The sequence below is a fragment of the Carassius carassius genome, chromosome 10, assembly GCF_963082965.1.
Source record: "Carassius carassius chromosome 10, fCarCar2.1, whole genome shotgun sequence".
NCBI lineage: Eukaryota > Metazoa > Chordata > Actinopteri > Cypriniformes > Cyprinidae > Carassius > Carassius carassius.
Window position 1 is genome coordinate 6,644,506 of NC_081764.1, and position 16,080 is coordinate 6,660,585.

General features: G+C 36.6%; 1 protein-coding gene across 2 annotated transcripts in view; it reads right to left on the bottom strand.

The window, feature by feature from the left end:
- The window catches only part of LOC132151643 (contactin-4-like), a 148,379-nt gene that overhangs the window by 6,673 nt on the left and 125,626 nt on the right, over positions 1-16,080 (bottom strand). Inside the window, exons 12-16 of one of the 2 annotated variants that reach the window (XM_059559899.1) lie at positions 7,338-7,513; positions 5,895-6,012; positions 5,236-5,394; positions 1,252-1,401; positions 87-157 (exon numbers count right to left, since the gene is read on the bottom strand). In XM_059559899.1, the coding sequence (XP_059415882.1) occupies positions 87-157; positions 1,252-1,401; positions 5,236-5,394; positions 5,895-6,012; positions 7,338-7,513 (674 nt within the window). Of the gene's footprint in view, positions 1-86; positions 158-1,251; positions 1,402-5,235; positions 5,395-5,894; positions 6,016-7,337; positions 7,514-16,080 lie in introns of both variants that reach the window. The other variant, XM_059559898.1, reaches the window with a different exon arrangement.

The following is a 16,080-nucleotide window of genomic DNA, read 5'->3' on the forward strand; positions in this document are numbered from 1 at the left end:
CTCACTAAGGGAGAGAAACACACACACACACACACACACACACACACACCGACAGACGGGCAAGTGAAGTGCACAGGCCATCTTACCTCCCAAGTGATGACTAACTCTGATCGACTGCCACCTCCTCCGCTCACGTTGGCTGGGGTGACCTTGGGAACTGGAGGAAGGAAAAGATTTCCTTAGTCCAGCTTAGGTCTGACCATTTAAGACTTCAGTTATTGCATATGATTTGATAATATGGATATGATTTGAGTTAAAATATGTTAAACAATGTTTAATGCATATGGACATGTTTATATTTTTAGATGCTGGCCACAATTTCTATTTGCACATTTTTATTATACAGTTTGAATGTGAACTGACAATTAAAACTGATATGATTTATACGTTAAAAATGTCTGAATGTATAACAATAAGTGTATATTTTTAGATAATGGTCACCATTTCTTTTTTGACATTTTTAATCACTTTAATCACCCTGATGTGACCGTAACATTCAAAACATTCAAAAAAGGGACAGTAAAAACATTCATAATGTTTAAAAAAATGGTTTAAAATGAAATATCAAATATTGTGGTTTCTAAAAATACTAAGCAGCATAACTGTTTTCAATGTTGAAAATAAAAATAAATGTTTCTTAAGCAGAAAATCAACATGTTAGAATGATTTCTGAAGGATCATGTGATACTGAAGACTAGAGTAAGGATGCTGAAAATTCTGCATTGCATCACAATTATAAATAATATTTTAAAATATATTAAAATAGAAAATAGTAATTTTCATCTAAATAATATTTTTGATAAAAAAAAATGCATCCTTGGTGAGCTTAAGAAACATCTTTCAAAAACATTAGTGTATATTTATTTATATATTACCATATATGTATAAGGACAAGAGTATATTAAATGGACCTGCAGTGTGAGAAATTAATTGTTTAAAGTACAAATACTCCATATAGCCTTTTAATGATTTATATGAGGCTATAAAACTGCATGCATAACTACATTTTTAAATTTTTGATGAAATGTGAGTGGTGTTTGCACATGTGAAATAAGCCGTAATAATGTTTAAGGATATTATTGTGTGGTTGCTAAAGTGCTTTTTAGTATTTTACTATGCACTGCTTCCAAGTTTCTGTGAAATTCTGGTTTGACTCCCTCATTCAATGTAAGTATGGAAATAGTGAAGATTCACACCACAGGATGCTAATTGAAAGAGCCACATGGAGACTGATGTGACAGAAGCACTAACCTGTTTCTTTAGTTCTGGCTTTCTTCGAGGGTTTGCTGGGCTCTCCTGTGCCCACTGCATTCCTTGCCAACACTCTGAACTCATACTCCACCCAGGGGTTAAGCTCGATGACTGTAGCAGTCAGATGCGAGCCCCCGACCACCTTTGGCACTAAAACAAAACAAAACACACATAGTGTGAGACGATCCCCCTTGTGAGCCAGCACAGGCCCCCCACATGCTCACACAAACACCAGGCACAGCACGCATCTCTCTGGCTTGGTGAGATAATAGGCTCCATAGGTACGATACAAAAACTGGGCTTATCGACAGGTGCTGTGAAAGCAGAGAAAAAAAAACACCCTACAGTTCAAATTATACATTACAATCAAGGGCATAGAGGTCAAGAGCACCGGCGGCGCCAGGGGGGGGTCTCAAGACCCTGCCAAAAAAACGTCTTGACCTCCCACTTGACCCCCCACCCTCTTCCTGATTAAAATATAGATATATCTGGGATAAAGATTAAAAAATGTTTCTCTTCAAACTATGCAGAACAATAATAAATAATAATAATTTCGACATTTATTCGTACACTGAACCCAAAACCGTTTCTGTCAGACGAGTCCGATTCGAGAACCGAGGAGCTGATGATACTGCACATGTGTTGTGTTATTCAGCGTGAAGCAGACCGACACACAGAGCAACTGAACCGACCTGATTCTTTTGGTGATTGATTCTGAACTGATTCTGTGCTAATGTTATGAGCGCAGGTAAACTGAAGGCTTGAATCAAGGGCAGTCATGGCCAATGACATTACATCGAGCGCACCTGCTCCTTTGCCCCTTAAGTGTCCTTTTGTCAAAGCAAAATTTACTCGAATTTTTTTTGTAATAACATTCCCTTTTGTCAATGCCTGCCCACGCCCAATCATAATATTACTACAATTTATTAATAATAATTTAGCCGTAAATAAAATGACCAACATGATGACCTTTCACCTGACGACGACGACCTCATCCTACCGGGACGATTCCTCACGCTGCACGCGTGGCAGCTGGTAAGTGGTGTTTCATTCTCAGCGAAGTGATTTTGATGTTTATTTATTTACTTACTATTATTTTACAAGAACGATGTGAGAACATGCAGATATGTTGCTGTGTGTAGCCTGTAGTGTAGAAGTAACACTAGCGTGCTGTTTGAGGGAGAAAAGTTTCACAGGCATCGAGGGATCTGGTCTTTTCTATGTTATTTGACTAAACTTTTATTATATTACAGTACTTATTTATTTTTTAAAAATAATTATCACAACACTGGTAAGGCTTATTACAATTTTCTCATTGTCTGAATTATCATTATAAAAATAAAAACAATTCAGAAATGAATTAAAATATAATTATATTTTAAATGTGACGCAAATATTTTTTTTTCTACAAGAGCAACAGTGTTTACAACAGCAAGACCACTTTAGCCTGTAAACTCAATAATATCTCTCTGGAAATAAATGTAAAAATATCAGTGTCAATAAAAAATGCATAATATACCTGACATATACATCTGTACCTGACATCAAAGTGCAGTGTGAAGGATATGAATAACACTTGTAGCCTGTCATTTGTTTACATAGCAAAGGTGTTCAATTTTAGACAACTACAACAGAGATAATAATATTAATCACCTTGTTCCTAGATGGACAGAGAGTGGAAAGTAATAGATCAGATGAGGAGATGGAGAAAGAGGAAGAAAATGAGGAAAATGTAGAGGCATAAGTGTTTTCTATAGTTTTTTCTATAACAGCTGTTCTTAATTATTCTGTAGAACAGAGAAGAAAAAGCCATCAGGCTGGGACAATTTAAGACATTTCAGTTTCTAATCCCAGAGCTATTATTATTTTAAACTTAAAATTGTCTTCTGTATTGTTTCTTTTTCAAAACTGCATCAAAGCATTTGCTGCTGTATCAATACATAATTATCCATATCGATACGCGAATCAGCAAGGAATGCATCACAATATATTGCTGTATTGTTATTTTGAACAGCGCCATTTAAAGCCTTGTTTCATGTGCCCCTTTTATACTTTGAGCACCTGCCCCTCCAAAGGTCTCTGCACGGCCCTGTTCAGAGGCAGTGTCAGCCACATTAAAAAAGTTAACCGCTTAAGTCATTTGTGCATTAATGCGTATTGGAGACGCGAACCGTTTAAAATGATTCAGTTCGATTTGGTAAACTGGTTTAAAAACATCCAGTTACATCGAATGATTCGTTCGCGAACCGGATATCACAAACTGCTTTGTTTTGAACTCGTGCACAACAGACATGGAAGAGAAGACAATGCTGAATAAAGTCGTAGTTTTTGCTAGTTTTGGACCAAACTGTATTTTTCGATGCTTCAAAACATTCTAACTGACCCTCATGGACAGTAGACTGTTCACACAGTTTCAAAGGAGGGACTGAAAGCTCTCGGACTAAATCTAAAATATCTTAAACTGTGTTCCGAAGATAAACGAAGGTCTCACGGGTTTGGAACGACATGAGGGTGAGTTATTAATTACATCATTAAAATTTTTGGATGAACCAACCCTTTAAAGTTTGAGCATATTGTTTGCAAACTGCAATTGATTAATTAATTAAAAACAAAGTAGTTCATATGCTGTGTTGTTTTTGTTGTTTAGTAGCAGTAATATGCAGTTATTAGCCATGTCCACTGTATTTTTTGTTGGTTTTCATGAGACCCCCCTTGAAATGACCAGGACCCCCATTGCCCCCCCAATCAAAATTGTCTGGAGCCGCCACTAATGCAACTTATTTTTTCTGTATTGTGGTGTCATATTGTATTAGATCACTGTATATGGTGTACTGTAAAATATTGCAATTGCAATATCCTTAAATATTACAATGTAGGTTTCATTAGCGAGTCCACTATAATCAAAAAAAAAAATTGATTCTATCTATCTATCTATCTATCTATCTATCTATCTATCTATCTATCTATCTATCTATCTATCTATCTATCTATCTATCTATCTATCTATCTATCTATCTATCTTCAAACTAGGGCTGTCATCGTTAATGCGTTAAAGCATGCAATTGATTTTACAATCCTTAACGCATTAAAATAATTTAACGCAATTAACGCAAAACCTTTTAACCCAATTTTGCTTCTCTGCTTGCAATCAGATCATTTTACGATAATTTTTTTCTTTCATATGTGCTTATATGTGTTTCTTATATTATTTGGTTCTTTGTTGTCCTTTTGGATTTTCCAAGTGTCTTTTTTGGAAAGATACAGAGCCCCGCACATGACATGCAGGAAAAAAATAGTAGGCTAAATCATGTGTACGATTTACTAATTCGTTCCCTCAATGTACTAAAACATGCACACGATTACTATTGCGTTCCCTCAATTTACTATTTCGTTCACTCGATTTATAAATAGTGCTCATGATTTACTATTTTGTTCACTCGATTTATAAATAGTGCTCACGATTTACTATTTCGTTCACTCGATTTATAAATAGTGTGCACGATTTACTAATTCGTTCCCTCGATTTGCTAAATTGTGCACACAATCTAGCAAATCGAGGGAACGCAATAGTTAATCGAGGGAACACAATTGTAAATGTGTGCACATTTTAGTACATTGAGGGAACGAATTTGTAAATCCTGTTTATTTATTTTTTCTTGCATGTCATGTACGGGGCTCCGTAGAAAGACATCTAAATTTATCTTGAAAAAAAGCTTTAAGAAAATACAGATGTTTGAGAATCACCCTTTAATCTTTTTGTTTACTTTGCTGGAAAGTAAATTTGTATATCATATACATATATATACATTTATAAGTGTTTAGTTAATCGCAAGCCTTCAAAAGGCCCACACATGAGTCAAAACAAACTTTCAGAAACACAAGATGAAAATATCAATACATAATAGGAGAGGAAAAAGCAGGGGGATGGAAAAAGAAACTATGCAGCAAATGTTTTGATCAGTGAAGGCTGGTTAGGAGCCCCACCTGTGCTAACAGCTTGCCAGCCGAGGGAGAAAGGGGTTCTAGCCTGGATGGTGTAGGCAGTAACTGGACTGTGATTATCAGGACCAGGCCTCCAGGAGAGAGTGGCAGTGGTATCTGTGACTTCATCCACATGGATGCTGGTAGGGGGGCCTGGGGGACCTGAGACAGAAGACAGCCATGCAAACCAGAAACACACACACACACACACACACACACACACACACACACACACCCACACACACACACACACACACACACACACACACACACACACACACACACACACACACACACACACACACACACAGTCACGCTTGTTGGCTGCATATGAACGGCCGCCTAAAGCACAGCTGTGCAGCTGGTTAACTTTGAGCTACTTGTTTTTATTGACTTTAAAGCTCTAATTAGATTGTCTCATTTTTTATTGGTATTTTTGTTTTTTTTTTACTAAAAGGAAAACCCATCTTTCCTTTATTTGGTAAATATTTCAAGGGCTTGTTTAACAGTCTGTAACACTGTATCCAGTGGGTTTTTCCAAAATGTTATATTCAAAATGTAATATTCAATAGTCATAGTGTGTAAAAGATTATGCTTGTATATATGATATGATGTATACAATGTGAATGTGTTATATGGGGTTTCAAGCATTTTTTTTTCACCTCTGACAATCAGGTCTGTTGCGATAGAGCTGCTGTCCACCTTGGTCTGCACTGCACACGTGTACTTCCCAGCATGCCTCAGCTGAATGTTCCGGATCATGATGTCACCCGCCGAGTGCTGCTAAAAGAGAAAGGTCGATGTCATGGTAATGATTCACAGTTTGGGTAGAGAAAGGAAATTAATTTTTAAATGAATTATATTTATATCTCTTATGCTTTTCTTTCTATTGAATTAGCTTGTTTTTAATTGTTTTAAAATGTACTTACACTACTGTCCAATAGTATGGGGTTGATAAGATATTTTATTGTTGTTGTTGTTTTTAACAGATGTCTTTAAACCTCACTAAGGCTTTGATTAATATAGCAACAAAAATTTTAAATAAATGTTTTAATTTTCATGTGTTTTACATTTTTATTTATTCCTGTGATCGCAAAGCTGAATTTTCAGCATCATTTCTCCAGTCTTCAGTGTCACATGATCCTTCAGAAATCATTACAATATGCTGATTTCGTGCTGATTTGTGGAAACTGTGATGCTTTTTAGAATACTTTAATGTATAGAAAGTTCAAAAGAAAAGAACTGAATTACATTATGAATGTCTTCACTGTCAGTTTTGATCAATTTTATGCATCCTTGCTGAATAAAAGTATTAATATCTTTCAAAAAATTAATATATATATATATATATATTTTTTTTTCTCTCCCAGATCTCTGTACAGCTGTTCACAAACTAGGAGTAATGAGGCATCGTTATAAATAAAAAGTGTTTTTTTTTCCTACCGTGGCTTATTGCCTTGAAAGACTCTTAGAATGGTTTAAATGACTTAAGCAAAAGCTAGATATGTGGAATTAATAATTTTGCATCTTTTTCCTTATCCAGGGTATACACTTTCTCCACATTCTTCACTTAAAGTGCTGCTATTAAGATACATCACTCACATTAAATCATAGTAATCATGTTAGATAATATAAGATTGGCAGTTCTTGCTCTTAAAATAGAGCATTTCCATCAAGAAAGTTCCCCATTGCTTGTTTCTTTGGCGACGGGGCTCATACAGATGACATGATGAACAAGATGCTGAGAATTTACAGTTTATAAATACAGTTTATATAATTTTGCATATATGTATGTGAAGAGAAAATATGGCATCCTGAATCAGGTTCCAGCTAATAGGCAAAGCATTAATCCTTAATATTTCTTAAAAGAAAGGAAAAACAACTAGTTAAAATTAATTAAAAAAAGTAAAAAAAAAAAATTCGTTTAAAGCGCTATATAAATAAAGGTGACTTGACTTGACTATATAAGTGCAGTCATATTCCATTGTGATAGATAGATAGATAGATAGATAGATAGATAGATAGATAGATAGATAGATAGATAGATAGATAGATAGATAGATAGATAGATAGATAGATAGATAGATAGAAAGAATCAATCTTACTCCGCCAACTTTTTCAAAGTATCCTCCATGGCTGCCGAAGTGGATGAGCTGCTCGTTGAAAAACCAGGTGAACTTGAGCTCCAACGAGGGATCGTAGGACACCTGGCAGGGAAGAATGATGCTCTCACCAACCGTAACGTCCAGCGTGTTCGGAGCAGTTGTAATGATAGTTGGCTCTGGAAAACAATATACAGTGGGTATAGAAAAGAACCACTCCCCTTTAAAATAATCACATTTTGTTGCTTTGAAGCCTGAAGTGAAGATGGGCAAAGTTTTTGTTTTATCCAGCTGTATTTACTCAGTGTTACTTAAAACATTCAAGTGAAAGATATAACACCATGTCAGAAAAAAAAGAATCACTGAGTTGTAAAAAGGATCACCCCTACTAAAAATCACCTTCTCGATGTCACACAAAGCCATTTGACTTTCAACTGTGATCAGCTGTGGTCATTTTGAAGAGCTTTCCTGGAGCATTTCAGACATTGGTAGTGCAACTGAAGCAAACAATCAACTCTGGGTGGCAAGGCAATATCAAAAGATCTCTGGGATAAAGTTGTGGACACGCACAAGTCAGGAGATGGATACAAATATTCATAGGCTTTATCAATGCCTAGAAGCACAGTGAAATCTAAGAAGTGGAAGTTATTTGGTACAACACAGACTCTCCCTGGATCAGGACATCGCTCCAAACTGGATGAAAGAGTCAGGAGGAAACTGGACAGAGAGGCTACCAAGAGGCCTACAGCAACTCTGCAGCAGTTGCAGGAATTTATGACAAACAGTGGTCATTGTGTGCATCTGAAAACAATATAACAAATTCTTCACAAATGTGGCTTGTATGGGAGGGTTGCAAGAAAAAAGCCACTCTTCAAGAAAGGCCACATGCAGTCACGGCTGAGCTTTGCCAAAACACACCTTGAACATTCTGAGGCAGATGAGACTAAAATTGAATTATTTGGCCTCAACACCAAACAATATGTTTGACAGAAATCCAATACAGCCAGGGCCGGCTCTAGGTTATTTGGTGCCCAAGGCGAGAGAGCACCCCCCCGGGAAAGAGAAACTCCACAGTTATTCCATAGTTATTCATTTTTTATTTTAAATGTTCACACAACAACCCTTTTAAAAGCAACAACCTGGAGGATACAGTAGAAAACAATAGAGAAGCATTAAGATCTCACCTCAAGGAAAAGCAGTTATAGTGTTTTCATTTTATTACGTGTTTTCATTTAGCCCATCATTTAAAGTGCTAAAACCAGCTTTTTTAGGATTGTAAATCTAGTAAAAGAAATGGACAAATACAAGCAGTGTGTGGACAGTGCACAGTAAAAGTGTACAGCGTGTGCGCAGCTTTCATAATACGATACATACATTTAATTAACTTTTTTTTTTTAATTCTGCAATTTTGTGCCCCGTCCAGCAGATGGCGCCCCAGGCGGCCGCCTGTGTCACTTGTCGGCGAAGCCGGCCCTGAATACAGCTCACATTCGAAATAACAGCATTCCTACAATAAAGCATGGAGATGGTAAGATCCTGTTATAGGGTGTTTCTCTGCAGCAGTGACTGGAGCACTTGTCAGGATAGAAGGAAAAATGGATGGGACAAAATACTGTCAAATTCTTGAGAAAAATCTGCTGCCTTCTGCCATAAGGTTGTCAGTGGGAAGAAGATTTACCTTTCAACATGACAATGACCCAAAGCACCAAGCAAAACTGAGCACAGTGGATGAAGGAGAAAAGGGTGAATGTCCTTGCATGGCCTCGTCAGAACCCAGACTTAAACCCTACTGAAAATCTGAAGACTGCAATCCACAAACAGTCACCATCACATTTAACTGAACTTGAGCAGTTCTGCCAAGAAGCGTGGGCAAATATTGCAAAGTCTAGATGTGCAAAAGTGACGTGATATACAGCCAAGTATGGTGACCCATACTCAGAAATTGTGCTGTGCTTTTAACCCATCCAAAGTGCACGCGCACACACACACACACACACACACACACACACACAGTGGGCAGCCATTTATGCTGCGGCGTCTAGGGAGCAGTTGGGGGTTCGGTGTCCACCTACAATTCCTGCTGGCTCGAGACTCGAACTTGCAACCCTTGGATTGCAAGTCCAACACTCTAACTGTTAGGCCACAACTGCCCCAACATTATTACACAAAATTAGTAGAGACAAATACCAACAGACTAAAGCAAAATAATATTTTTTTCTATACCCACTGTATTAATGGTTAAACTTGAAAACCTTTCAAAAAGTACCATTATTAACTTCTAAATCCACTACCATTTAAAATTTTTGAGTCAGTAAGATTTTTTTTCTAGAAATTAATACTTTTATTTAGAAAGGATGCATTTTAACATTTTAAAATATATAAAAAATACAAAACATTTGTTTTAATATGTAATAATATTTATTGAGCATGAGACTTCTTTCAAAAACATCTTACAGAACCCAAACTTTTGAAGTGTAGTGTATATTAAATAATTTACTCATCTGCCATAATAATGTCTTTCAGTTATCTTAATTTGGGAGATTTTCATAGAGAGAAACTGATTAATTCAATTAATTAATCAAAAAGCATATCATTATTAAACTACAAATGAACTTTGCTTAAAAGTAAGATCAAGTTCAGAGCTCCATGACAGACGACGGTCAGCTTACAGGCTAGTATCTGAGGATAGACTAAGAGGTGAATGTCCCATGAACGGTCCCTGAGCTCCACCATGTGTCACTTTCTGATCTCTGCTAAGCCCCTAAAGTCCCATCTGCTCTCACAGAATGCACTACTCCGAAAAACAGAAAACACACCACCGGCCCCGGCAGCCGTGACGCCCAGCTCACTTTCTTTCCAAGTCTCAGTTCACACAGAGAATGATGCCTTTTCACGAGGGAACGCGACAAGCACCTCCACTTTCATAGTGCAGCTTTGTGTAGAACAGGTGCAAAAAATCATCTGCAGTTCACTTCTGCGCCTCTTGAGGGTGCTGTGTTTATTCTGCTCAAACGTCAGTTTGACTACATTAAGCACGTGAACAATACCCCAGACACCCAGCACGAGCTCCAATCTATGTGTGAGGATTTGATTCTGGAATTACAGGTCTACGACACATGAAACAACCTTTCCACATCTCGACTGATATCAAACTGGAAAGGCAAAGCTGTGGGTTTTGTACTGAACACAATGAGGGGCCGTCGGATGAGGCTCGCTTCTTTTATTGTTTGGATGAGATCTTTCACCGACTCTCTGTCAGATTCACACAATGGGATGACAATACGGCACTGCCTGGTATTCTACTGTCAACTCTTAGCCTGGCAATTTAATTCAGAATTCAACAGCACTCGCCTTGAAGCCCAGAAGAGTGCATGTTACTCGCTCTTCTCCTGTAGGAACGGCACTTGTTGGAGAATTTGTTGAATAATGCACCTTTTTTCCGTCCCCGATATCTTCACAACTTTCATCCTTTTCTCCTTGTAATGTACTGAGGTTATTGTTTGCTGTCTCTTGTAGTAGACGGATGTCCCTCGGCTCCCTTTGTTCTTTGCGTGGAAGTGGCATGGAGTCTCCAAACAAGGCGGATTCCTCTACGGTCTATATTTAAACAAGCACCAGCCTGAACTGAACAGGTGAAAAATTACCATTGTAAGCCAACGAGAAGCTATTTATACCTCATATTGTATTCTTAATGGATGAAATGTGCCTCGATGAGGGAAAGCGTGGTTGCGCTGATCCGCAAATTCGTACTTTAGGCCAGAGTTGGGAGAAAGCTGGTCTCTGCAGCCCTGAACAGTGGCAAGAAAATCTCTGAAGTGAAACCTGAGAATTCATTTAAGCCAAAGCTGACACTGCTGTCCTACTCTCAAGGTTGTAGAACTGGAGAAAATGCCTCTTATTACCTTGCTCCATCATCGTTTGTGACAGATTGCATAGAAAAAACCTGACGCCCTCAAGCTCTCGGTGGTGTAATCTGAGTGATAACCATCTTGCATAATACCTTGTTACTGTTACTGTCTATCATTAAAGCTGTCGAGAGAGGATGTGACCCTATACGTTAACGGCAACCTGTGGAAACTTTCAGACCGGCTTTTTCTTGAAGAGAAATACCAATGACCTCAAAGGAATGAATTCAGCTTCTTCTGTATTGCTAATGCCGTGCTTCATTGTAGTCGAAGGGAGGTGACAGGAACAGAAGAACACTACTACAGAATGACCAAGCATTATGACATATGGTTAAATGATCTGTGGAAGTATTCTAGAGCCAGACTACATATTATTCGACTGCCTCTAATATTTCTACTTGAATATTGCAGTCTCATACAGGTCAAGCATTCTGGGAGGCTCACAGTGATCTGGCACAAAAGCAATTGAGCAAAGCCAATGCGCAGTTCTGTGCGACAGGCCCCTGCTGAGGCTAGAGTCAAGAAATCAAACTAAAAAAACAAACCAAAAAAAACATCCGTGACCTTGTCATATGTATTAAATATGAATATTTTTATAATTTGTTTTGTTTGTGTGAATTCTATATTTATTATAGGAATGTGTACAAGAAGCTCTACAAATCAGTTACATATAATAAATTATAGAAACTATATTATAGAAACCTATAATGAAATATAAAAAAATATAAATATAAAATTATGCATTATCAATATTACTGTTTTTATAATAAGAACAACATAACATAGGAAAAACTGTATACAGAAGTTTCTTCAGCATGAGTGGTTAAGACAGTGTCAAATTTTGTAAAATTCATAATTAGGAATAAAAATATGCAATTATATTGAACTTTTATGATGAATTTGGAGCAGAAAAGCATGTTTGGCTTGCTCTTTAAAAGACTCTACCTCAAAAGACAACTAAAAAATATTATCTATCAACCTATATTTAATATATAACTGTCTTTTCATGGTCTACTGGGATGTATGAGTGTATGTGTATGTATTTTTATGTCTGTATTGGTGCGCTCTTGCGTGCTTGCAGTTCATTTACCATCGTTTTGGTTACAGGTGGTAACTGTGTACCTTGTCTGTACCAAATCTTTTTTTTTCAGAAACTATGGGCCCCAACCTATAAGCTTTTTTAGCTTCTTTGGGGGACCCATTTCACTATTCCAAATTTGTATTCTGTACCGCCGCTGTATTATAGAATTTGCTGGTAGTGGTATTAGTGAATAAACTTAAACTTAATCTATGAAAACCCACCACTGAAGCAAACTAAAAACTTTGAAAACATTGTCATGTAGCCCTGATGTTGAGTAAAACTAGATAAAACAACTAAAAGTAAATGTTTCCTGTGTGTTCTATGAAAAACTCATACCCACCATCAAAACTTTGTGTTCCACTGGAGGAATAATACAACTAAAAAGACACAAAATAGGACAAAACCCAAAACTACATCACTGAAGATTACAATTGACAGTCCAAAGTAAATTAATTTACTTTTAAATTGGATAGTAACCCAATTTGTGTTTTTAACAGTACAATATAGATAAGTATTTTTATTTTTGCCATTTTTTTATTTATAGACTCAGAGAGAGCAATGGGGAGAAAGGGACATAATAGGATCAGGAAATGTCATGAGCTTCGTTTACATGACTACCACAGCTCCTATAAAAACATTCTTGATTCATGATTCTTAAGATTCTTAGCCAACAAATAAAATCTATACCAAATCTGTTACATATCTGTCGTCATTCTCCATGCCTTTTTTCTCTTCATGCACACTCCAAAGGCAGTTTAGAAATGACCAGGGCTCCTTATCTTTACTCCAATACCTCCAATACAAAATCGCACCAAAAGAAAACTGACAAAAGACCTGACCACTGCAACCTCTTCCAACAAAGGGTTTCCACCCTCCGTGATAACCTTGCGGATCTTGCAATCCCCTTTTCTGAAGTGCGTACTCAGACAACATGGGTCGAAAACATCACAAAGGGATAATTGAAATAGAGCCTCTTGGTTATGTGCGCAATGTGAGAAAGATTTAGTCCTTTTTCAAAAGAGCCTTGGGTAAAATTCCATCAAATCACAATTATAAAAGCCTATAAAATAAAAAATTAGTCAAAATTAAATGTGTCAAATGTGCACTACTGAACACCACTGAAAGTAAAATATACTGTTTATATCATAAATAATATAATATAATAACATTAAAACATATTATAAAAGGAATAAGTAGTAATAGTAGTGGTTAAAAAAACCTATAGAAACTATAGAATTATAACGTGGACTAAAGGTGTACTGTAAATGAATAAAAATATTGTATAATCTAACTTACATTTATAAGTATATTCCTTATTGTTTATTTTAAAATATAACAATAAGAAATATATTATACCACTATTTTATGATTGTTTTTTTATTAAAATGCATAAAAAAATGTAATAATAAAAGTGGTTAAACAGTCTTACATCTTACTTATTTTTTTGATTATGTTTCAATGTGTGCACTGCAGTTTTAAGTGACGAGGTGCTGGTGGGATAATTGTAAACGTCACATGCAACATCAAGGGAACTCATTACGAGAATGATTTCTCACCAGCCCTGATATCATTGTCCAACATCCAAACACATGATTTGATCCTCAGTTAATCTCTGTCCAGCAAAACCAATTTCTAATTAAGACTAATTAATCTGGGTAATATCCTCTCAGCGTTCTGATGATTGGGACATCACCAGGGCTGACACAATGCTCGGTTTCCAACTGCTGTTTGCTGCGAGGGTTTACGTGCAACTTATCCATTGAGAATCTATTGTGACAGGTATTTTTCAGCCCTCATATCACTGCAGTCAATTTAAATAAACCACTGTCATCTCCCATAAGGGCTACGGCAGATGCTGATGTACACGGGCAAACCAGGTTTCCACTCCTAAATGAAATTGCAGATGTAAATGTCCCTGTCTTAGTCTCAGTGCCTTATTGATAGTGACAGTTAGGTGCTAGATCATATACGGAACATTTGTACGTCAACAAGGATGCACCGACGCACAATTGAGAGTAAACGCTCTGGGTGGGTGTCCAATAGACGCCGGTGACACTTTCTTTCAAATATAAATCTGAAGATAATCGTGCAATTCCTCCAGATAGAAAAGATGCATCTTCCTCCGCAGGCTGATTGATAACCAATTTAACGGGCTGCTCCCCATCCTCAGACGCATTACGAAGTGTCTAGATAAATGTTATCAATAATGACAGAGCGGACATGTTTGAGGACTGCGTTAATGAAGAGAAATAATGGAAAAAAAAAGGTGCGAGATGATGCAACCAACAAACTACATGCACAGGGCAGACGGTGACTTGAAGTAATGAGGCGGGCTGAGAGCCAATCACCATCCTGTTAGCCTCTTTTTTGACTCCGTTTTGAGTTGAAAGAGCAGTTAATGCTTGAGTGTGAAATCCAACTCCCGCATATGAGAAATAAAACATCCTTTCAAGGGATAATTCTGCTTTTAGAGATGGATAATAATAATTATGAGCCAGCGTTTCAACCTTTACGATGTGAAATGATCTATGGAGCTTCATTCTTAAATTAAATCTCTCCAGATTAAAGAATTTCACTCTTGATTAATTAAATATGTCAGCGTTAGAAAGTGAAAAACCATGTGATTGTACAACACTCGCACTGGTGAGAAAGAAAAAGAGAAGACTTAACATAAAAGCCTTATAAGATACTCATCCATCTCTCTCTCTGTCTAAACTTCTCTGACCGCATATATCATCTATAATGCAAGTAATGCACTTTTAAATTATTAACTTGTCTATGAGAATACAGACAAATTAAGAATTTACAAGTAACTGGCAGAGAAAACAAACAATTTGTCTGTATTAATAAATATCTGATTTATGATAGACAAACTAGGCATTTTGGTTATACTACAATTAATTTAAATAATTAAAAAAGAGCTACGGGGTGAGATTACTATCATACATAACCACCACCCTCCTGAAGTGACCTCTGTGTGAAAATATAAAGGATTTACAGCACAAAAACTATTTTGAGCAAACTATAAACTATAATTGGATTTGTCCATGTTAATGGGTGTTAATGACAGAACAGGTATCATATGATTCAGCAGGTTGTCTTGTTTTGTTTCATATAAACCTGCAAGCTTTTCAACTTCATTTTAAAAAACAATTCTAGTGTCATTTTGTAACACAACAAGAGGTGTGAACACAAACACATAATGTGTTCACCGTTTTCCCCTATGGAAAACATTTACACCAGATCATCTCTAAATATAAAGGAATCAATGACATTAAATAATTATATGACTCATGCGAAAGACATTTGCATTTGCATCTTAAAAAGGGGCAAATGAAACAATCAAAGGAGACACTATAGCAACCACAAAAAGGAGAACTACCTCCAAGGTGCTTTATTAGAGAGCTGTTGAGCAGGTTTCTGAAGGCCTCAGAGATGACTAACGTGTGCGGACGGAAACAAAAATGGATTGAACCTTTAAGTAAACATGACAGCCCGCTCAGTCACAACAGATTTATTTTTATGTCGGACTGGTTTTTGGGGGGAGAAAACTACGTTAAACTTAGAACAAGAACAAAAATGTGGATTGTGGACTATGTGATCTCATTAGTGTTCGCAGGTGTTCAAACTTACACATGCTTTTTTTTGGGGCCAGATACTGATTCGCACAATATGTAGTCAGAAATATATATATATATATATATATATATATATATATATATATATATATATATATATATATATATATATATACAGTACA